The 24,313-nt window shown below is 38.8% G+C and overlaps 1 protein-coding gene across 1 annotated transcript in view; it reads left to right on the forward strand.

Annotated features, from left to right (window-relative positions):
* LOC103550800 (collagen alpha-4(VI) chain-like) overlaps window positions 1-24,313 on the forward strand; it is a 103,480-nt gene that overhangs the window by 29,608 nt on the left and 49,559 nt on the right. Inside the window, exons 9-16 of the mRNA XM_008519871.2 lie at window positions 2,739-3,073; window positions 4,099-4,177; window positions 6,142-6,287; window positions 6,441-6,533; window positions 8,070-8,123; window positions 20,951-21,022; window positions 22,087-22,113; window positions 23,618-23,662. Of these exons, the coding sequence (XP_008518093.2) occupies window positions 2,739-3,073; window positions 4,099-4,177; window positions 6,142-6,287; window positions 6,441-6,533; window positions 8,070-8,123; window positions 20,951-21,022; window positions 22,087-22,113; window positions 23,618-23,662 (851 nt within the window). The remainder of the gene's footprint in view (window positions 1-2,738; window positions 3,074-4,098; window positions 4,178-6,141; window positions 6,288-6,440; window positions 6,534-8,069; window positions 8,124-20,950; window positions 21,023-22,086; window positions 22,114-23,617; window positions 23,663-24,313) is intronic.

The raw sequence follows: 24,313 nt of genomic DNA on the forward strand, positions 1-24,313 counted from the left end.
GGGTTGTTCCAAGGGCTTCCAGATATTAAAACATTTAATCTTCACAAAACCCTATGAAATAAATATTATTTAACAGATGAGGAAACCAAGGCACAGCAAAGTCAGATTATTTGGCCCAAGCTGAGATCTGAACCTGAGGCAGTCTGGGTCTACAGTCTGTGTAGTAAATGCTGTCCTATATTGCCTTTTGGTATAGTACAGTAGAGCATAGCGGGGACTCTGAAACTTTATCGTGGATTTGAATCACCTGGAGATCTCGTTAAAATGCAGATGCTGATTCAGTAGGTTGAGGTGGGGTTCTGCATTTCTATGAAGCTCCCAGGTGATGCTGATCCTGCTTGTCCTCAGAGCACACTTTGAGTAGGACGGTAGTATAGTATGGTATGGTGTGGTGTGGTATAGTATAGTGAGGTATAATGAAGCGTAGTATAGTATAGAAGTATAAAATAGTATAGCATAGTATACTATACTATATATCATATACACGAGTATATAAGGGAACCCATAAAGCCTAATATTTCTAAATCAGCCCCATGGGAAGCAGATGCTATTATTATGATACCCAACTTCCAGATCAGAAAAACAAGGGAGAGGGTAAGAAACACAGATGGGAAATAGTGGCAGCAGAGTTTGAACTTCCCTGTAGCTTAGTGTCAAAAGTCTGAGCCAATTTTCTGGATTATTAAATCAATATTTTTGATTATACCATTTAAAGAGTATCACTACTTTGCGGCGTCCTTGGTGAATTCAGAAATCAATTGAGGGCCAGCCTTGTGGCTAATGGTTAAGTCTGGCATGCTCTGCTTTGGTGGCCCGGGTTTGGTTCCTGGATGTGGACCTACACCACTCATTGGGGGCCATGCTGTGGCAGGAACCCACATACAAAATGGCAATGGATGTTAGCTCAGGGCAAGTTTCCTCAGCAAAAAAAAAAAAAAAAAAAAAAAAAAAAAAGAAATCAATTGAAAAGGAAAGAGTACATGTGTAAAATTAGTTTTTAAATAAGCATGGATTATGGGATATCCTGCATTAGGTAGTTCAGATTCTTCAGGGATCAAAGTCTCATTTTTTTGTTTATATGCACCTGGGTATTATCCTGGGAGAAGAGAAGAGATATAGGATTCCAGCTTCTCTTTTCAGTTCATTTTGCTCCATGTAGCAAATTAGGATTTATATTTATCTTTGTCTTTTAACATTTTTGATAAAATTAGCTGGGTACATTAATAGTGGCTTGAACCTAATTAATTCTAGAATTCTAGAATAATAAAGCTGAATTATAAAAACTTCAGAAGTTATCTGGCAATGTTCAACCCTCTCCATTACAAAATAAAGCCAGCTGACAAAGTTCCTGGGGAAAATGTAGATTAGAAATGTTGGAATAATACACTATACTACAAAAAGGAAATTCCTTTTTTTCTGAAATTAGATGTGATATAGAAATGAGATTTACATCTGTGAAAACTCCTTTTGGTGAATTTCAATTAGAGATTTAAAAAATTAAAACAAAGCCAAGATGTTTTACATGAAAGGAGAGGAGGAAGTCATTTTCTGTCTTGGCCAGCTAGCATGGAGTATAATATTTCGAGGATTGAAAACTCACGGCTCAGCCATGACTCTCAGGTCCCTGAGAAAGTTTAAGCCACCATCCATGACCTTTTTCATTAGTGAAGAGTCTAGTATTTACTTATTTTCCTCAAAATTGCCCACCCTCAATAGCTGCAGTTTTATTTTTATTAATTCTGAGCCAAATAGTCCAATGAGTGCTGGTCTAAGGAGAAAATGTCCACATGTCCTGGCTTGCCCTGGAGAGTCCCAAGCTATGCTTTTTGTCTAGAAGTAGTTAATAATTGTGGCCCTTTTATGATTGATATTTAAGTCATTGACATTTTAAGTCATTCATCTAGATTCTAATGCAGGTGTGTCTGTGACAATCAACTTTTGCCTCCTCAGTGGAATTTTGTGGATGGCCTTATTATTCACCTGTGAGAGGGTGGGTGTAGTCTGAAAGATCAATGGGCCTTCAGATTCTGGCTGTACCCTTCTGTGAAGGCTTAAAAGTTTTCAAGTAGAAGAAACAGAAATTGAGTGTGATTTTCAGTCTTGATCTTTTCTGATATGGTTTCCTGAAACAAGGTCTATGTGTGGGTGGCGAATGAGGAAGGAAACTTCCAGGGGAGAAGGAAATAGTACAGCTAGAGCTGAAAGAAACTCAAGGCTCATTTATATTTCTTTCTTCATTCATTTGTCAAACATGTGATGAGCTTCTGTATTAGGCATGGGAAAAGTAAGATGACATAGTCCCTACTATGAAGGAATCTTTATTTAGTGGGAGAGAAGGTCAAGTAAAGTAACAACGGACATGCAGGGGCATTTAATAACTTGATTGAAGCGCTAGGGACATGAGTCAGACAGGCTTTGAGAGGGGGTTACGTGACCTGCTCCTCGAAGGACGTATATGAGTTAACCAGACTGGGGTGGAGGGGGCGGGATAGGACACTCCAGGTAGAGGGAATAGAATCTGCAGCGGTGTAGAGGTACGAAACAGTATTTATTGTATCAGTTAGCTTTGGCTGTGTAACAAACCATCCCCCCCAATTAAACAACAACCATTATTTAGTTTGCACTTCTGTGGGTTGGCTGGGGGTTCTTCTTTTAGGGCCAGCTTGGTTGATATCTTCTGGGCTTGGTTGTGCCTCTATAGCTGACTAATTTGATTTACTTCTCCTCCACTTTCAAAGGATGCAACGTAGAGTTGTCTGTAGGAATTGATATCTCCTCCCCCACAAGGCAAGTTCAGCAGAAGCTTCAAAGGTTGCTGCCACAGCTGATGCAACAGCTGGCCTTGCTTTCCAACATCAGCTGTAGCGTTCCTGGGCAGTTCAACACGATGTTCCGCTATTTGGTTCCTGGCCCAAATGGGCAGCTTATCTTTGACTCAGGCTTTGAGAAGTACAATGATGAGATCATTCAGAAGTTCTTGGTTCATCAGGCTGCCAAGAGCAGCCATTTGGATGTGGATTTTTTGCAGTCCCTGGGAGATAATTCTATTCGCCTCTCTTCTGCTAAAGTGAAGGTAATAAATGCCGAGAATCCATGTCATGGGGGCCATTGGGCAGGGTTGGAGGGATAACGCTTTTGTGACTGAGGCCAAGGAAACTGTTCTTCATTGGAGATCCTACATAGTCTTACCCAGAAAAGACCAACAAGAGAAGTGTTTTCATTCAATCAACAAATGTTTACTAAGCCCTAGAGGCTCTGTGCTGAATGATGCCAGTAGGCATAAAAGGATAAAGACCTTGCCCTCAAGTTGCCCACAGTTTAGTGATCCAGAGTCTTCCACTGAAGAAATTCATTCCAAGACAGCTTGGAAGATATTTTAAGACTCCTTAGCTCCTATGGTCACTCATTGCCATGTAGAGTAGAGCCATATTTTTCTAGCCAGCAGTTTGAACCATCTTTAGTGACAGCTAATGACTGGCTAGCGTAGCCCATCTCCTCCCTTGCTGGTGCCCCAGAATTATACACCCACAGAAGTCCACAGAGCTGGAAAGATCTCATGTGATGTCTGTTAAGGAATGACATCCCCAAACTTTGACAGTTACATTTAGTTTTCCCTTCGATCATACATCCAATGGATTTATTTCTTGACTAATGTAATTCACTTTTTAAATTAAATTTTTCTATGACTAACAGTGACAGATTGTAATTGTAGAAAATACAATAAAATTTTGGTATTTTTGCATTGATAAAGATGAATATTGTAAGATAAAGATAGAATGCCTTTTTGGAAGGTATTTTTAGGTGAACACATTAAGCTGGTTCAAATTCTTTTTTTGGGGGGGGGTGGGGAGGTTGAAGTAAAAGTGAATGGGTAATAAAAGAACAAGTAAATGAAGGGGTAAAAATGAAGAGGGTGAAAGGCGGGATACAACCAGAAAAGCTAAGCTTACTCTTGTATTTTTAAGAAATGTGTAATTTATAACAGCCATGTTTCCCATCCCCCTTCCCCTCTCCGTCTCCTTCCTTCCTTCCTCACTCCCTCCGCCCTTCCCCCTCCATCTCCCCTTCCTCCATCCCCCTCTCTCTCATAAACAATAGGTCCTCTTAGTGTTTACAGATGGACTGGATGATGATTTAGAGAGACTGAAGAAAACATCGGAGCTTCTCCGCAGCAAAGGTAGGTACAATGAGTTGCCCTGCGTGGGCCTCGCTCCTCCCACAGGGGCTGAGATACTCTTTCAGATTTCCCGATGCACTGGACTCCATTAAGCCTCCTGTATGCTAACCCAGGTGGTTGGAGCTCAGTGCCCCTGAGGCTGATGCCCAGTCTCCCTCTTTGTACAAAGCAGGGGTCTCTTCAGGGCTGAGAGACCCCAGGGCCCCACATCCCTGACACTGACCAAGGGTCTTTCTGACAGAGACAGGACTGACCAATTACCACCCTGGCATCTGCTTTGAGGGTTGAAGGTACAACTCCTCCTTGATGGCCAATGGATGTTGTTTGCTCTTTTAGGCTGCCTAGGGGTTGGTATGTCTCTTTTTCCTAAACTCTGGAGTCAGCCTAAAGCTGAGCCTTGCTCTTTCCACTGCCCTTCCTCCATCCTTTGCTTCCTAATTCTTCCTCCTTTTCCATCTCCAAGGCCTGCTAGTCTATATGGCATCCTTGTGAAATTAGGAAAAGATGCCCAGTGCTCTGGGTGGAATCAACTCCTTCACCTGGCTCCGTGAGCGGTGTGCTGGCTGGATTTTGGTGCCCGCCAGCTCCCTCAGCTGGGTTCTTGGGCAGCACCACCTGTACGACTGTGAGTGGTTGCTCTGGCTGTTCCCATTTTGTGCCACAGTAAGGCTCTAAAGCAAACTTGGGACGAACAACCAGCAACTCGACTTGTTCAAGCTCTTTTCACCCTTCTCCCTCCTCAGTAGAGTATGTTCAGTATATTCTTCTGGGGATGATGTTTTCCATTGGTTAACAATGTGCTGGAATATTTTTTATGACAACTTGTGCCCAAGTGAATTTATCTCATAGGTTGCCACTGGAAGTTTAAAACGTTGCATGTTGCAACTTTTCTGGAAGAGATTTGGGAGAATAGGACAAAAGTTTGCAAACAGCCCGTGTCCTAGGTTGGCAATTCCACTTCCAGGAATTTATTTTAAGGAATAATTAAGAATATGTATACAACTTTAACTACAAGATTGTTAAGCAGCTTGTTTACAATAGCAAAAAGCTAATGTGTGCTTGTGAATTTACCATTCAAAATATTAACAGTAATATTTATTCTGAAATTCTACAAACAGTGATTTCTAGCCATATTTGAAAAACATCCTTGTCCATTTGTTCTGTATGTGGACAAATCCATGTGATCTTCTAGCGCCTGCATCAGTAGGATAGGCTGGGTTATGCTGCAATAACAAACAACCTCCAAATCTCAGTAGCTTAAATCAGCAAGAATGTATTCATTTCCTGCCTCATGCCCTTTCATCTCTGCCTGATGCTCACCATCCAAAGACCCAGGCCGAAGGAGGGGTAGGGGAAAGGCTACAGGGCGAATTGTGTATTGCTCTTAAAATTTCTCCCAAGGAGTGACACATGTCGCTTCTGCTCATATTTCATTGGTTAGAGCAAGCCATTTGGACACTTTTAACTTTCAGGAGATAGATAATATTTTTACAGGCAAACAATTTAAGCTTAATGAAAATTTACAACTTTCTCAAAGAAGTGAAATCCTACCACGTGCCCTTAAGTAGAAGAAGCAGAAAATTCATGAACAGTCCCAGTGACTGCCATAATTTCTAAGAGTAAACCAAGTCTATTTCAGGAATGGGTTTAAAGGATGTATCTTAATACAATAAGAGATGAAAACCCTCTGAGAAAAAGAAGTAGCGGCTATCAGAGAGCTGAGAATCCTTTGTGGTTCTACCTAACTGCTTAACTTTCAGCCGGTAGGACTGAAAGATTATCAGATCAATTCTTTAAGAAGGCACGCCATAAGCTAGTTCTGATTTTAACAGAAGTGCAGTTTGAGACAAGACAGGTGAAAGATATGGGAAGGGTGGGATGATGGACGAAGATCTGAGGCTGAGAAAAAGACAGACCATTCAAAAGACATGCAAATAAATCGCCCACCTGTTGGTATTTTGAAGGATTCTCTGGACTCCTCATTATTGGCCTGGAGGGTGTGCATAGATTAGAAGAGCTCCAGGAGCTAGAATTTGGCAGAGGATTTGCATATAACCAACCTCTGAGTGTCAAACTGCGATCCCTCTCAAGCATCTTAGTGAAGCAACTCGTAAGTATTATTTTTTTAAACACCATCCTTCACTAGGTCTATTAATTCTAATACTTTTTAAAACCTTGAGGGAATTTTGTCTCTTTAGTGTGTAGCGTGATGTAGATTAACACAGGTGAAAAAATTACATGTGATATGGATTCTGTTTTTCAGAACACAATCGTAGAAAGAACATGCTGCAATATGTGTGTAAAGTGTTTTGGAGAAGATGGGCACAGAGGTGATGGTGGGAGCCCTGGCAGGAAGGTGAGAATTCCTTGGGTGTGGATGGGGGAAGGAGAGAGATGACGTTTTAGTATCTACAACATATCAGGCCCCGTGTTATGTCTTTGACACACCTTTTCTAATTCTGTCCTCTTACCAGACTTTTGAGGTAAATGTTATATTACAGGTGTGAAATTGAGGGTCAGAGAGGGAACATCACTTTCCCAAAGTCACACAGTTGAGAAGAGGCATTTTGGGATTTAAACCCCTATGCCAACCTGACACTAAGTCTCACATTCTTTCCACTATAGGATGCTGCCTACTTATGTTTATCTGACAAATGCTTTCACATATTACACCACTGCACAGATGTTTCTGCTTGTCTACAAAATTGTCTCCTATCTAACATTCTATATTATAGCATTAAACTCTGAGGAAAGATACAGTCAGTGGTTCATGAGTGGTTAACTGGCATTTCTCTAGCTCCAGGGTTAACTGATAGGAAAATTACTACTTCACATTTTTAAGGGAGAATATCTCGTTAGAAACGGTCCTCAGATATCCAGGGCTGACAAAGTTCCATTCTCATAGGGACTATAGCTTTATGGTGGGGTATCACCACAAATCCCCATGTAAGGTTGAGTCAAATCCACCGGCTTTGCTCATCATTTTACATTCTTTCTTTCTAAGGTTTTCCATGAGGTTGTTGCAATGAGCTCTTAATGACTTTGCAGATCAGTCTCATTTTAGCACAGTATAAAGTGTATAGTTACTTTTTGAAAAATAAATTGTAGTTATGACTTAGCACTGGATTCCGCCCCCCCCCCGCCCCATTGTTCTTTAATATCAGGCTGGAGAATCAGAAAATCAAACTTGGGAACCTGTTGATATATTTTCTCTGCAACTCAAGGGCACTGAAATCTTGACTTCTCCGCTCTTTCTGTTTGCTAGAATTCAGTGGTTGATTGACTTTTATGTCTTTGTTGATCACAAATAGACCATGGCTGCTATATCTCATTGACCAGTTTTTAGACTAAATAAACACATCCGGCTATAAAATGGCAAGCCAAACTTCCTTGGGAGGAAATGGTTTGTGTGTTTAGGTATCTCAGAAGAAGTATCTAAAAAAAAAAGGAGACTAAATAGCTGAGTTATACAGAAGTAAACAACCATTTCTCATCATGGGCATTAACACCTTTGCTTACTGATATTTTATAAAATGATGTCAAAGACCTCTTGAACAGTACTAACCGTTTTCCTTAAACTATTAAGTAGAAACTAGTTTTGGTTTGGATTTTCAAAATAGGATGGCTTAAAAAGATATTTTAGAAAAATAAGAATATGTTGATGTACGGACTATGAAGACAAACAGGTATTCAAGTTTTTACTTTAACACAGACCAAGACTATTTGTCTCTGTAGGTCTCTGCACATCATGCCCACCACTTAGCAGAATCTCAATGAAATGTCAACTCAGTGAGACCAGGGTATCTACTAGTAACAATTTTTATTTCAGGTAGATTTGAGAAATGAAGACTTTAGAGTTTAAGTTATTTATTTCAATTGGTTTTCTTCTCAGGGAGAGAAGGGTTCTGACGGATTACCTGGTTATCCTGGTGAAGAAGGTGGACGTGTAAGTACTGAGTCTTGTTTTTTCCTTCAAAGGAATGTGGTAAAATGGGTCAAGTATTAGCAAAACTTAATTGCGCTTAAGTCATGAAAGTTTTCTCATCTAAGCCGTTTAAAGTAGGTATGCCATCCATCTAAAAATAACCGTTTATTATAACAAATGTCAAGTGGATAAACTTTGTAAAGATATAGTCTCAAAGATGTGCAGTGATGAAGTATGGTCATTTTGTTTTTTAATCAGTGAACTTGAGATAACTGAAAATGTGGTCTGTGTCTAATCTGCTGCATGTAATAGTAGTTGTTAATCATGAGCTAAATTGTAGGTAATTTATTACTATTAATGAGGTAGCTGTGTTTGTAGTGGTTTAACTAAATTGTAAAGAATCCAACGCCATTCTTATAACAAGGCCGCTCAGATGCCTCTCTGAGTGGGAGAAGATGGTGGAGGTGTCGTTACCCACCAATGGCTTCCCTATGACCATGGACACATCCCGGGGAATGAGCTGGGCAAGGGAAAGCTATCTATCATGTGCGTGTGGAGAGAATTGTTTATACAGAGAGAATTATTAGCTAGGCGACTGGGATGTGGGAGGGACCATTTTTATTACAACACATAGATAACAGAAGGATTTAAAAACCCCATGGTTTTTTTTTAGTTAATTTTAAATTACAGAAAACCTCTTTGCCACAGGTGTCTATTTTAAAACTGACTTATACATACCACTGGTTCTCAAACTCTGTGGTCTCAGGATCCCTTTATACTCTCAAGGATGGTTGAGGATCTCAAAGAGCTTTTGTTGATGTGGTTTCTATCTACTGATATTTACCACATTACAAATTAAAATTGAGAGAATTTTAATTTTTTTAATTTCAAAATAACAAAACAAAACCCCATTATATGTTAACATAAATGACATATTCCTTTACCAAAAATAACAATATTTTCTGAAACAAAATATAGAGTGAGAGGAGTGGCATTGTTTTACGTGTTTTCAAATATCTTTAATGTCTAGCTTATTAGGAGCCAGCTAGATTCGTGTATTTACTTCTGTATTCAGTCTGTTGTGATGTCACTTGCTATGTGGCCTCTTAAAAACTCTTCTGTACACTTGGGAGAGAATAAGAGTAAAAAAAGATAATAACATTTTAGTGTAATTGGGAAAATAGTTTTAGCTTTGTGAGCACCCCCTCCCAAAAGGGTCTTGGGGGACCTGAGGGGTTCTCGAACCAAACTTCAAACTGCTAGTCTATATAGGTATTAGTGTTCTCATTGCTCCATTTAGAGTAGCCCACTGTTTTATTATTCTGAACCTTAAGGCTGCCTGAACTTGAAAATAAGCAGAAATCAGAGAAAAATGCAGCTGCTGAGACCTATGTAAGCCGATCCATTTCTTTGATTATGTTTATGGGAGAACTACTCAACTTTTCTCTCTTTATTTTACTTCAGAAAGCATAGTCTTAGACGTTAGAAATACATTCAGAAATGTGAATTGTGGACTTTTGCTATTTTGTTTAGGAGTAGTGAAAATATTCCTTCCTATTTTTTTGATGTTTTAAAATATACTTTAAGTGTTGTTTTATTTTTTCTGCTTGGCCTTTGGTTCAATGAGCCTGGCCAAAGTTAAGAGGATAATTTAAGGTGACCAACCCATTATTAGCATCATTGACACCAATTTCAGACAAGTGGTATAAATAAGCCCCTGTCTGTTTAGGGTGGGAGATGGTTTTGTCCTCCTTCTCTGCTGTCTTAACATCCTAAAACCAAGATGTTTTATAAAGACCTTCTAGTACAGAGCTAGAAATATAATGCAAGTGACATATATAATTTAAAATTTTATAGCAGCCACTTTAAAATAAAAAGAAACAGGTGAAGTTAATTTTAATACTATATTTTATTTAACATAATATATCCAAAATATAATCATTTCAACATGTAACTAATATAAAAATTGATGAGACATCCTACTCTTTTTAGTATACTGTCTTTGAAATCGAGTGTCTAATTCACACAGCACATCTCAATTTCGACTAGACACACACATTTCAAGTGCTGAGTAGCCGTGTGTGATTAATGGCTACTGTATCTGCCAGTGCAGCTCTAGTTGGTCTCATTTTCTTTTCATTTCATTTTTCCCAAGAGAAGGTGACTTCAAAATGTGTTGTCCTCTGAATGGCTTTTAATACTGTTTCTCTGCAAAGTGGGTCAGATTGTTCTGCTCAGCAGCAAACATCTTTCTTGCAGATGGAACAATTTCAGAATGGGGCTCATAATTTGTAGTTCAAATTGAAAGCGTATAGGGACAAATAACTAACTCACTGTTCTTGTTATTTATTACTACTCTCTCCTCCTTTTCCTCCAAAAAAATCCTTAGTGCTGTAAAACAACAATTATTTTACTCAAATAGTCCCCCCCTTATCCAAAGGGGATATATTCCAAGACCCCCAGTGGATGCCTGAAACCATGGGTAGTACAGAACCCTATGTATACTATGTTTTTTTCATACATATACACACCTATGGTAAAGTTTAATTTATAAATTAGGCATGTAAAAGATTAATGACAATAACTAATAATAAAATAGGACAATTATAACAATATACTGTAATAAAAGTTACCATAGATCTTAGCTACCTCAGGATATGATTTTTTTTCTTTCGTTAAGTCGAGAACTTTCACCTTTTCACTTACAGGAGCACTTTACAGTATCTCTTTGGCAAATCCAAATTGCCAGCATCACTACCCTTGTGCTTTGTGGCCATTATTAAGTAAAATGAGGGTTCCCTGAACATAAGCACTGGATATGAGAGACAGTCGGTCTGATAACTGAGATGGCTACTAAGTGACTAATGGGTGGGTAGCATATATAGTGTGGATATGCTGGACAAAGGGATGATTCACAGTGGGACAGAGCAGGACATAGCATGAGATTTCATCACACTACTCAGAATGGGTGCACAATTTAAAACTTCTGAATTGTTTATTTCTGGAATTTTCCATTTAACGTTTTCAGACCATGGTTGGCCACAGGTAACTAAAACCATGGAAAGCAAGAAGTGGGGACTACTATACATTCAGGGACTCTGTGAGTGGAGAAACTGAAAAGGGAACAGTGGGGAAGCTCTTTGCTATGAGTCTGGGGGCTGAGGGGCTGACTAGACCATCTGGGAGGACCAACTGCCAAGATGGCTTCCCCTCTAATGGGTCTGGTGCTTGGCTAGGCTGGGATGGTGGCAGGACAGGCTGAGTGGGAATTGTATTGTGGCTGGGTCTAAGAGGGAGCACTCAACAGGGAGGGTCCATCCTGAGACTGAGTATTGCAAGAGACCAAGTCTGAAGCTGCAAGGCTTCTGAGTGAGCCTCAGAAGTCAGGCAGTAACTTGTCTGCCACATTCTATTGGGTACAAGTGAGTCACTAAATCCAGACCATGTTCAAGGGGTGAGGTTGAGGAGGGAGGAGTTAGACTCCTCATCTTGATGAAGGAGTGGCAAAGCCACATAGCAGAAGAGCATAGAGATTTTGTTGTGGCCATCTTTGGAAAATACAGTCTTTCAGACTCATGAATTCTTATTTTTAAAATTTATCTACTATGAGGTGGTGGTTTGAATAGTAACTTATGCATTGCTTACACATCGAAGACTTAGTTATATATTAAGTTAATCAGATATTCTAAGGTCACAAAAAATTATTACATAACTTCAGTAGTAAAAAATACAACTAATGTATATTGAGAGCTTCATATGTGCTGTACAGAGGGCCGAACAGTTTGTATACGTTTCCACATTTCATCTACAACATAGGATATTATTATTAATGTTATCCCCATTTCTCATAAAACAACTTGAACCAGCCCAGCATTTGAATAACTTTTGGTGATGTTATTATTTCCATTAAATTGTGGTTATAATCAATAGCTTTAAGAAACTTCTGTGAGGGAGGCCAATTTTTAAACATGATAGATTTTAATATCTGAATGAGAAACACAGTCAGAGCCAGCCTTGATGGTCTAGTGGTTAAACTTTGGTGTTCTCACTGCTTCAGTGGCCCAGTTCCCCAGGTGCAGAACCATAGCACTCATCTGTCAGTAGCCATGCTGTGGTGGCAGCTCACATAGAAGGATTTACAACTAGAATATACAACTGTGTACTGGGGCTTTGGGGAGGAAAAAAAAAGGAAAGATTGGCAACAGATGTTAGTTCAGGGTGAATCTTTCCCAGGAAAACAAACAAACAAACAAAAACGAAAAAAAAGGCAAAAGGAAATTATCTAAAAAAAAAAAAAGAAACAGTAGAGTTGGTGTCAAGATGATGGTGTAGGCAGACTCTGAGCTTGCCTCCTCCCATGGACAGAACAAATTTACAATTGGAACAATTATCCCTGAGAGAGAACTGAAAAGCAGATAAAAATAACCTTTGCAAAAATGGACAGTGCTGACTGAGGTAGAAGAGGCAGAAATTCCTTTCTGGAGACAAAAAATGCCACCTTCATGAGCTGCGGTGCAATCTTAAGGTATGCAGCCTTCCCTGGAGGAGTGGGGGAGCTGAGCAAAGGAGTACTAGTGCTATAAGGAGCTCTTGGACTCAGCACAACCAAGACAAGTGTCATAATATCTGGCTTTGCTGGCTACTAACAACAATGGGGAATACCCCCAGAAAAGCTATTGGACATAAGGGAAAAAAAAGCTTGCTCTTAAAGGGCCCACACACAAATTCAGCTATTTTGGAAAGCAACCTGAAATCACCAGAAAGAAAGATGTACAGTCCTTTGGTGAAGAGACTCACCTGATAGGCTCTGGGAGCATCTTGGTGAGAGGTGAGACCTCTCCAGGGACTGAGACATTGGTGGCAGCCATTATGGTGACCTAGTACAGGTGTGCTGACACAGACGCTGGCAAATGCCATTGGAATTCTTCCCCTGGCCTGTTAGCCCAGGGGCTTCCCCACCCACAAGAGTACCAATTTAATCCAGCTCTGCCAGGGCAGGCAGCCCACCCAAGGACTGGCCCCACTAAACAGCAAGCCCTAGGACAAATTGTGGGCCTGCATATTTGGGGTGCCTGGATCCTCTGCAGCTGCTGGGTGAATGGGTCCATTTCTGCAGGGCAGAGCATGCACAAGGAGTAGATGGAGTTTGTGGGGCCTCTGCAGTGGGGCTACTGGGTCCACTTCAGGGGGTCAGGGCACATGCACAGGGCAGGACTGTGTTGATGGTGTGTGTGGCCCTGTGGGTGGTGGGACCTGTCAGCTACAGAAGACTTGGACTACTCAAACAGCCACATAGGTGATCTTCCCCACCTTCCAAAGCCTGAAATAATTGGGTGCTCCTGTGCCTAGGGGGCTGACTCCACTCAGCTGAAGTCCTGAGATAGCTGACAACAGCGTTGTGGGCTGGAGGCCTACAGCAATTGTAAGCCCCTGAGCCTAGCAACCAGCCATGCTGGGGGCCTACTCACTTAACAGAAAAATTGCAACAGGAATGTATTATTAGACCTTGCAGCCAACTGTTCTGGTGCTCTGCACATATGATAATGTGACTTAAGGGTCCATAGCAATTACACACAGCTGTGCATTACAACCAGCTGGCCAGGGGGATAGCCTAGCCTCCCTGGGCAGCTGCAGCAAGGGCAACCTTACCACAACAGAAGGACATATGTAGCCCACACATGGGTCACTCCTGGAACATTTGGAACTGGTGATGAGAGGGAAGCACGCTGTTGGGCCTTATAAGGCGTCTCTGACATAAAGCCCACCTCTTGAAGATCAGGAGACGTAGCTGATCTACCTAGTACAAAGATATAAGCACAGAGAAAGAGGCAAAATGAGGAGGCAAAGGAATACATTCCAAGTAAGGGAACAGGACACAACCCCAGATAAAGAACTAAGTGAAACAGAAATGAACAATCTACCTGATGAAGAGTTCAAACAAAAAGTCATAAGGATGCTCACTGATCTTGAGAGAAGAATGGATGAATTCAGTGAGAACATCTACAAAGAACTGGAAAATATAAAAAAGAACCAATAAGAAATGAAGACTACGATACTGAAAATGAAAAATTCACTAGAGGGACTCAATATCAGAGCAGATGATATGGAAGAACGGATGAGTGAGCTGGACAAAAGACTAGAGGAAATCCACTCAAGCTGAACAGATAAAAGAAAAAAAGAATGAGGACACCCTAAGGGACCTCTAGGACAACATCAAGCACACTAATATTCATATTTGAGGTGTTCAAGAAGGAGAAGAGACAAAGGGGAAGAGAGTCTATTTGAAGAAATAATAGCTGAAAACTTTCCTAACCTAAGGAAAGAAACAGACATCCAGGTACAGGAAGCACAGAGAGCACCAAACAAGATAAACTCAAAGAGGCCAACACCAAGACACATTATAATTAAAATGTCAAGAATTAAAGATAAAGAGAGAATCCTAAAAGCTGCAAGAGAAAGGCAACAAGTTACGTACAAAGGAAACCCCATAAGTCTATTAGCTGACTTCTCAGCAGAAACCTTACAGGCTAGAAGGGAGTGGCACAATATATTTAAAATGCTGAAAGGAAAAAACCTGTAGCCAAGAATGCTCTACGCAGCAAGGCTATCATTCAGAGTGGAAGGAGAGATAAAGAGTTTCCCAGAGAAGCAAAAGTTAAAGGAGTTTATCACCAAAAAACTAGTCTTACAAGAAATGCTAAAGGGACTTACTTAAGTGGGAAAGAGAAGACCACAGATAGGAATGAGGAAATTATCCAAAAAACAAAAAGCAATAAAATCACTGGTAAAGGCAAAAATACAGTAAAGGTAGCAGATCAACCACCTATGAAGATAATATGAAGGTCAAAAGACAAAAGTACTAAAATTACCTATTTCCATGATAAGAGGGTAATGGATACATGCACACACACACAAAGAGGTTAGATATGATATCAAAAACATAAAATGTGGGAGGAGGGGAGCAAAAGAGTAGAGCTTTTAGAAAGAGGTTAAACTAAAGAGACCATCAACTTAATATAGATTGCTATATATGTAGGTTATTATATATGAACCTTATGGTAATGACAAACCAGAAACCTGTAATAAATACACAAAAAATTAAGAGAAAGGAACCCAAACATAATATTAAAGAAAACCTTCAAACCACAAGGGAAGAGAGCAAGAGAAGAAGAAAGGAACAGATAAGAACTACTAAAACACCCAGAAAAAAAGTAACAAATGTCAATAAGTACATATTTATCAATAACTACTTTAAATGTCAGTGGAGTAAATACTCTAATCAAAAGACGTAGGGTGGCCAATTGGATAAAAGAATAAGACCCATGTATATGCTGCATACAAGAGAGGCACCTCAGACCTAAAGACACTCAAACTGCAAGTGAAGGGGTGGAAAAAGATACTCCATGCAAATGGCAAAGAAAAGAAAGCTGGGGTAGCAATACTTATATCAGACAAAATAGACTTTAAAACAAAAACTGTAACAAGAGACAAAGAAGGACATTACATAATGATAAAGGGAACAATCCAAAAAGAGGATATAACACTTGTAAAATATCTATGCACCCAACACAGGAGCACCTAAATATATAAATCAGTTATTAACAGACATAAGAGGAGAAGTAGACAGTAACACAATAATAGTAGGGGACTTCAACACTCCACTTACACCAGTGGATAGATCATCCAAACAGAAGATCAATGAGGAAAGAGTGGTCTTAAATGACCCATTAAACCAGATGGACTTATATACAGAACATTCCATCCAAAAACTGCAGAACACACATTCTTTTCAAATGCACATGGAACGTTCTCCAGGATTGATCACATATTAGGCTACAAAATGAGTCTCAATAAATTGAAGAAGATTGAAATAATACCAAGCATCTTTTATGACCACAAAGGTATGAAACTAGAAATCAACTGCAGGAAGAAAATCAGAAAAGCCACAAATATGTGGAGATTGAACAAAATGCTATTGAACAATGATTGGGTCAATGAAGAAATCAAAGGGGAAATAAAAAAATACCTGGAGGGGCCGGCTCCGTGGCGCAGCAGTTAAGTTAGCACATTCTGCTTCGGCGGCCTGGGGTTTGCCAGTTTGGATCCTGGGTGTGGACATGGCACTGCTCAGCAAGCCATGCTGTGGCAGGTGTCCCACATATAAAGTAGAGGAAGATGGGCATGGATGTTACCTCAGGGCCAGTCTTCCTCAGCAAAAAGGGGAGGATTGGCAGCAGATGTTAGCTCAGGGCTAATCTTCCTCAAAAAAAAAAAAAAATACCTGGAGACAAATGAAAATACAGCATGCAAAAATTTATGGGATTCAGCAAAAGCGATTCTGAGAGGGAAGTTTATAGCAATATAGGCCTACCTCAACAAACAAGAAAAATCTCAAACAAATAATCTAACAGTGCACATACAGGAACTGGAAAAAGAAAAGCAAACAAAGCTCCAAATCAGTAGAAGGAAGAAAATAATAAAAATCAGAGCAGAAATAAATGAAATAGAGACTAAAAAAATTATAAAAAATCAATGAAACTAAGAGCTGATTCTTTGAAAAGGTAAACAAAATTGACAAACATTTAGCTAGACTCTCCAAGAAAAAAAGAGAGAAGAAATGAAAGAGGGGAAATTACAATGGACACCTCAGACATACAAAAGATTATAAGAGAATACTGTGAAAAGCTAGATGCCAACAAATTGGATTATCTAGAGGAAATGAACACGTTTGTAGAATCATACAAACTTCCAAAACTGAATCAAGAAGAAATTGAGAATTTGAATAAACCAATCACCAGTAAGGAGATCTTTACAGTAATCAAAAATCTCCTAAAAATTAAAAGTCCAGGACCAGATGGCTTCCCTGGTGAATTCTACCACACATTCAAAGACTTAATACCTATTTTTCTTAAACTCTTCCAAAAAAATTGAAGAAGAGAGGAAGCTTCCTAACTCATTCTATGAGGCCAACATTACCCTGATACCCAAACCAGACAAGGATAACACACAAAAAGAAAATTACAGGCCAATATCACTAATGAGCATCAATGCAAAAATCCTCAATAAAATACTAGCAAATTGAGTACAACAATACGTTAAAAAGATCATACACCATGATCAAGTGGGATTTATTCCAAAGATGCAAGAAAGGTTCAACATCCGCCAATCAACCAATGTGATATAAGACATTAACAAAATGAAGAATAAAAATCACATGATTGTCTCAATAGATGCAGAGAAAGCATTTGACAAGATACAGCATCCAGTTATGATAAAAACTCTGAATAAATGAGTATAGAAGGAAATCATCTCAACATAATAAAGGCCATATATGACAAACTCATAGCTAATATCATTCTCAGTGGAGGAAAACTGAAAGCTCTCCTTCTAAGAACAGGAACCAGACAAGGTTGCCCACTTCACCACTCTTATTTAACATAGTACTGGAAGTCCTAGCCGGAGCAATCTGGAGAGAAAAAGAAATAAAAGGGATCCAAATTGGAAAGGAAGGAGTGAAACTGTCACTATTTGCACATGATATGATTTCATGTATTGAAACCCTAGACAATCCACCAAAAGACTTTTAGAAATAAATGAATATGGTAAAGTTGCAGGATACAAAATCAATATACAAAAATCAGTTGCGTTTCTATACACTAACAATGAAGTAGCAGAAAGAGAAATTAAGAATGTAATCCCATTTATAATGGCAACAAAAAGAATAAAATACCTAGGAATAAACTTACCCAAAGAGGTGGAAGACCTGTACACTGAAAACGGTAAAAGATTTTTTAAAGAAATAGAAGACACAGAGAAATGGAAAGATATTCCATGCTCTTGGATGGGAAGAATTAACATAGTTAAAATGTCCATACTTCCTAATGCAATTTGCAAGTTCATTGCAATCCCTACCAAAGTTCCATGACATTTTTCACAGAAATAGAACAAAGAATCCTAAAATTTATATGGAACAAAAAAAGCCCGAATAGCCAAAGGAATCCTGAGAAAAAAGAACAAAGCTGGAGTTATCACGCTCCTTGACTTTAAAATATGCTATAGTAACCAAAACAGCATGGTACTGGCACAAAAACAGACACACAGATCAATAGAACAGAATCAAGAGCCCAGAAATAAACCTACACATCTACGGACAGCTAATTTTTGACAAGGGAACCAAGAACATACAATGGAGAAAGGAAAGTCACTTCAATAAATGGTGTTGGGAAAACTGGAGAGCCACATGCAAAAGAATGAAGTAGACCATTATCTTACACCATACACAAAAATTAACTCAAACTGGATTAAAGACTTGAATGTAAGACCTGAAATCATGAAACTTCTAGAAGAAAACATAGGCAGTACGCTCTTTGACATCAACAAAATGAAAAGACAACCTAAGAATTGGGAGAATGTCTTTGCAAGCCATATATCTGATAAGGGGTTAATATCCAAAATATATAAAGAACTCATACAGGCACATGAAAAGATGTTCAACATCTTTAGCTATCAGGGAAATGCAAATCAAAACTACAATGAGATGTCACCTCACTCTGGTCAGCATGGCTATAATTAACAAGACAGGAAACAAGTGTTGGAGAGGATGTGGAGAGAAGGGAACTCTCATGCACTGCTGGTGGTAGTGAAAACTGGTGCAGCCACTATGGAAAGCAGTATGGAGATTCCTCAAAAAATTAAGAATAGAACTACCATACAATTCAGCTATTCCACTGCTGGGTATTTATCCAAAGAACATAAAAACAAGAATATGTAAAGATACAGGCACCCCTATGTTCATTGCAGCATTATTCACAATAGCTAAGACTTGGAAGCAACCTAGGTGGTCATCAAGGGAGGAATGGATAAAGAAGATGTGGTATATATACACAAGGGAATACTACTCAGCCATAAGAAATGATGAAATCCGGCCATTTGTAACAACATGGATGGACCTTGAGTGCAATAAGTCAGAGGGAGAAAGTCAAATACTGTATGATCTCACTCATAAGGAGAAGATAAAAACAACGACAAACAAACACAGAGAGACAGAGATTGGATTGGTGGTTACCAGAGGGGAAGGGTGGAGGGAGCAGGGTGAGAGGAGTGGTTAGGCACATGTGTGTGGTGATGGATTGTAATTAGTCTTTGGGTGGTGAACATGATGTAATCTACACAGAAATTGAAATATAATGATGTACACCTGAAATTTATGTAATGTTATATACCAAGGTTACCATAATAAAAAAAAAAAACACAGTAAGCCCAAATTTTGTTTTCAAAACAATTTAACGCATATACCCATTATACAGTAATTCCCATTTTCTCACAAGAAAATCCTAAAAAATATTTTGCCCAATTAGAGTATATGAACTTTTAGGGATATAGGCAAACTAGACAAATGTCTACTTATTATATTTAACTTATTTAGTTACACATAAACATTTTAAAGTCTTTCATTAGGACAAATGATACATCACATTAGAAATTGTGGGTTTTTTCTCTCATAGTTTATCAAACTATTTTATTAAAAAATTCTTCCAATGTAGTTTTATATTTATTACTGGAACCACTTTTTGGAAACATCTCACCCGGTTTTCTAAAGAATTTTGTGTTTGCCTCTAAGTTCTTTAAGAGAAATCACTTTTTAGACTATTTATGAAGTCTGTTCTTGCAAACTTTAAAAACTTATTGCCTCATTTTTCTTGTAGGAATATTTTCATGATCTCCCCAATGTAATCACGAGTTCCATTGCTCTTAAAAGTGATTTTTAAAGGCCTTGTTTGGATAGCAGTTAACATTGGTAATCGTGATGTCTGTCCTCAAATATAATAAATAAATCTCAGATTTCTTTACTTCCTTTTTTTAGCTGATCTGGTAGGTTCTAGAAACATACATATATATTCCAAAAATATCTCAAATTAACACTGACTTGGTGTCAATACTATGCTGTTCAAAGCTAAGTAATGGAGAGAGTACTTTGAAATAAGAAACTTTATGCAGACTTTGTGAAGACTCAAATTTAAGAATACTCTTTTTTCTGAAGGCTCATTTTGGGAAAACACATACTTAATCATGTGTGAACAGCAACTGAAACTTTAGAAACTGGGAATAAAAGTCATAAAAGTAGGTTTTTTTTCTTTTTCTTCACCATTAAAAAAATTTAATTGTGATAAAATAAACATAACATAAAATTTACTATCTTAACCATTTTTACATGTACAATTTAGTGTTATTAAATACATTCATATTGTTGTCCAACCTTCACCACCGTCCATCTCCAGAACTCTTTTTATCTTGCAAAACTGAAACGCTGTACCCATTAAACACCAATTCCTCATTTTCCTCTCCCTCCAGCCCTTGGCAACCATAATTCTATTTTCTGTCTTTGTGATTTCAACTGCTCTAAGTACCTCTATAAGTAGAACCATACAGTATTTGTCTTTTTGGCTTATTTCACTTAATGTCCTCAAGATTCATCCATGTTGTAGCATGCCAGAATCTCCTTCCCTTTTAAAGTTGGAGACTATCCCATTGTATGTATATGCCACATTTCATTTATCCGTTCATCTATCAGTCAAATGATGGAAGTTTTGCCCGTGATGCTTGATTGAATTGATGAAAATATAGATAATTCGGATTTGTATGATTAGGGGTCATCAATATGGGCAGTTGATGGATGAACAATCTGATTGCCTTGAGGTGATCTGGTCAAGTCTTTGAGGATGTAGAAGAAATTGTAAGGACCATCTCATATTTTAGTCATTCTGATCATCATTATTGCTGGTTTGAAATGGTTGGGTGGGGATAGAGATAGTTCCTTGACTATTTCCACTTGTGTCTTTATTTCAAAGGGAGAAAGAGGCCCCCAAGGTCTTCCTGGACTCCGAGGTGAGGAAGGATGCCGGGGTATAAAAGGACCTAAGGTAAGTGTGACCTTGATCTGTGGAATTCTTTCCCCATCTCTGTTTCATCCCTTGCGTTTGAAGAAAATCTTAACTCTTCAGCATAGCTATAGCATCTTAGCTCCTTCTCTGAGTGAGGGTTTCCCAGCTGTAGAGCCTGAGAAAAAGAATCAAGTGCAAATAGTTTCCTGGGAGGGGCTCTCACTGCAAATAGTTTACTAGTAGGGAGGTAGGGAAGTTAGGGAGGGAAGGTGGCCTGAAAAGGATGCATTATCAATTAGGTTACCACTGTGGGTAGACAGACCCTAATCCTGCTGAGGAACTCTGGGAGCCAGTGTCGAACATGCCCCTCAAGGTTATCCCACTAAAGAGGTGGGGGAGCTGGGGTATTCATACACCAAATCCTATCAGGCATTAGGTGAGGCTGCTCCTAGGGAGCATGAATTCCCCAGCACTTCTGGCTTGTCCTGCATGTGGACAGGCTCCAGTACCAGAAAAACCCACAGGAAAAGAATCACAGTGCTGGCGGCTGAGAACATTGGAATTTTAAAGGCTAAAGGATAATGGGTGGGGAGCCCTTTTTGAGTGGTTGCATTAAATATCTCCTAAACTTCCAGGATTAGAGAATCTCCTTTAATAAGGCCAGAGAAAATTTTCTACAACCTCAGAGACCTATAGAGAATTTTCTCTGGTCACAAAGACCATATTCTGTATGTTGTAGCAAGTTACTCTTTCAATTAATTTGTCCTGCTGTTCCTGGCAGCCCTCTCATGCTTGTTAGCCAGTGCATTATCATTTTTGTTTGAAAAACCTGATTGTTATAATAATAGGGGGCATGCCACTGCTGTGTCTTGCTCACCCCTACTATGAGAGGAGTTACAGGGTGCAGGTTTCTCCAAATCACAGGCAAAGGGGCATGGTAGTAATCAGAGTGCTGTGACATCCATTACAGTCACTGGAGAAGAAATCTTCATTTTGGTCTAATAATTGCATTTTCTTGAAATTAGAGAACATATTGTTTCCTAAATGAAACAATGGTTTAAGAGTCTCATTCAAGCTCAATTTTTATTTCTTCCTAACTTTAGGGAGCAAGAGGATTTTCGGGAGAGAAGGTAGGTGACCTTCCTTACTCTGCTTATACTGGAGAGCAGTTTCTTTGGGGAACACAATACTGAGTCCAACTGCTTTTCCTTTGCTTGAGTGAGGTGGGCTTAAGACTTTCAAACGAGGGGCTATGTTAGATGGTATTAACAGCCAAACTGCCGTGCTAATGAATGGTTATTTGTAAGACACATATTTCAGGTTTAAGGCGGGGGCACGTATTATCATTTTCAAGCCTTGCTGACTTTATAATAATTGAGCCACCGTGTTTCTCCCATGATGGTTTGGAAGAGTTGGTCCTGGATTCAAGTGGTGATCAGGAGGGTCTCAAAGTGGGTGTCAAATGGGAGAGGGATGCCAGGACAGGGTTGATAGGAAAGGAGCTGGCACAATACGGAAATGACTTTACATTCTGATTCAGAAGCAAAGTATCCATTTGCTCATTCATTCATTCAAAAAATATTTATTAGGTATCCACTTTGTTCCGCACATTATCGTAGGGAGTGGTTACAAAGTGATGAACAAGACAGACAAGGGCTGATAGAGCTTCTTCACTCACATCTCCTGGTACCACCGACGCACCCTCTATGGCCTGTGGCAAATGTATCATGTGACTTCAGTCTGAGAGTTTCTTCTGCTTATTTTCATGCACTAACTCAGCTGTACTTTCTTTAAAAAAAATGCCCGAAAGATGACTTCCTCGTGTAGACAATAGGAGTAGATCACTATTCCACACATGTAAAATGCATTTTATTCTGCTTGCAAAACTCTGGATTTTTTCCCCCAAAGATACTTTATAGTAAATATATTAACTATCATCTTGAGATAGTTGGCAAAACCAAGGGCCAACTAATTTGAAATAATTTGAAAGTGATGGAATATTTGTTGAGATGTCACTATGCAACTGCTGGTTTTTACTCTTATTATCTAGTTAGACTCAGTTTTTCAATTCTTTTCTTAAGGAGTTTTTTTTTATTGTAAATCTCCCCAAATGCACACATATGGATAAACTCAAATTTAATTCCTCCTTCATCTGAGATCTTCCAAGTTTCCATTATGCAGGTTAATTCAGGAACATTTACCAGTCTTTTGAAATTAAAAAAAAAAAAATCAGTGACAAGAGGACCATCTTTAACATGCAGACAACCCATGGGAAACGTTTCATTCAGCTTTGTGAAAGTGCTGCTTGTTCCCAGTGCAAAAGTTTAAAAGGAAGTGTTACTATCCATTCAAAATTTGCGTTACTTTTTTTCTTATGTTTTTTTTTTTTAGCATCTGAAACTGTCAGGAAAAACAATAGGTAACACTAATCACTCTTTCTGCAAGAAGAAAATCATTGCTTTTGAATAATTGAATGCAGTATATAAATGTTGCTTTGGAAGTTCTAGATTCTTCTACCAACTGAAAAAAGTATTAGCAAGGAAATTAACATCAAAGCAATAAGCACGTAAAAGCAATAAGCACGTACTCCTGGTCCTCTTGTTGCTAACATTCTCACCTTCCTTTGTTCCACAGGGAAACCTTGGTGATGATGGTGTTGATGGCTTGGATGGAGAACGGGTACAGAAAGTTTCTCATCCTGTTTCTCTCCTCTACTAGTTTGGCATTTATACTCTCTATCTGTATTTTTCACAATTAGTCTAGAAATGTTAACATGCATACTCAGCAATGTCTAAAGTTTACATATTTGCCCTTATCCCCAAAATACAAGGACCCTAGAAACTTAACTCTAATCAATTGCCTCCCATATTACCTATTATTGTTCAGTATTTTATTTCCATTTTTTGTGAAATTCTACCAGTTAGCCATCGTTATTATTATTGTTTTATTTAGTCAATGCTCATCTAGCTGTCCCCTCACATTTGTTACTTTCACTGGTGCCTTCAAAAGAACCTGAAAAACGTCATGTTTCTTTTGCGTAAGGTACACCTTTTAGAATTTCCTTTAGTGAAGTTCATAAATTCCCCTGGTTTCTTTTGTTTCTCTAAAAATCTCTTTATTTTACTTTTTTCTTGATGGAGTTCTTGGGTAAATAATTATTTTCTTTCATCACTTTGAAAGTATAGTTTCAGAGTCTTCTGGCTGCTGTTGTCTTCTGTCTTTCATTATTGCTGTTAAGAAGTTATCCATCAAATGAATTGTTGTTCCTTTGTCAGCAATCTTAAAAAAATTTGTCAGGCTGCTGTAAGAGTTCCCCTTTGTTTCAGTTTT

This window comes from Equus przewalskii, chromosome 15, assembly GCF_037783145.1.
Source record: "Equus przewalskii isolate Varuska chromosome 15, EquPr2, whole genome shotgun sequence".
NCBI classification, from domain to species: domain Eukaryota; kingdom Metazoa; phylum Chordata; class Mammalia; order Perissodactyla; family Equidae; genus Equus; species Equus przewalskii.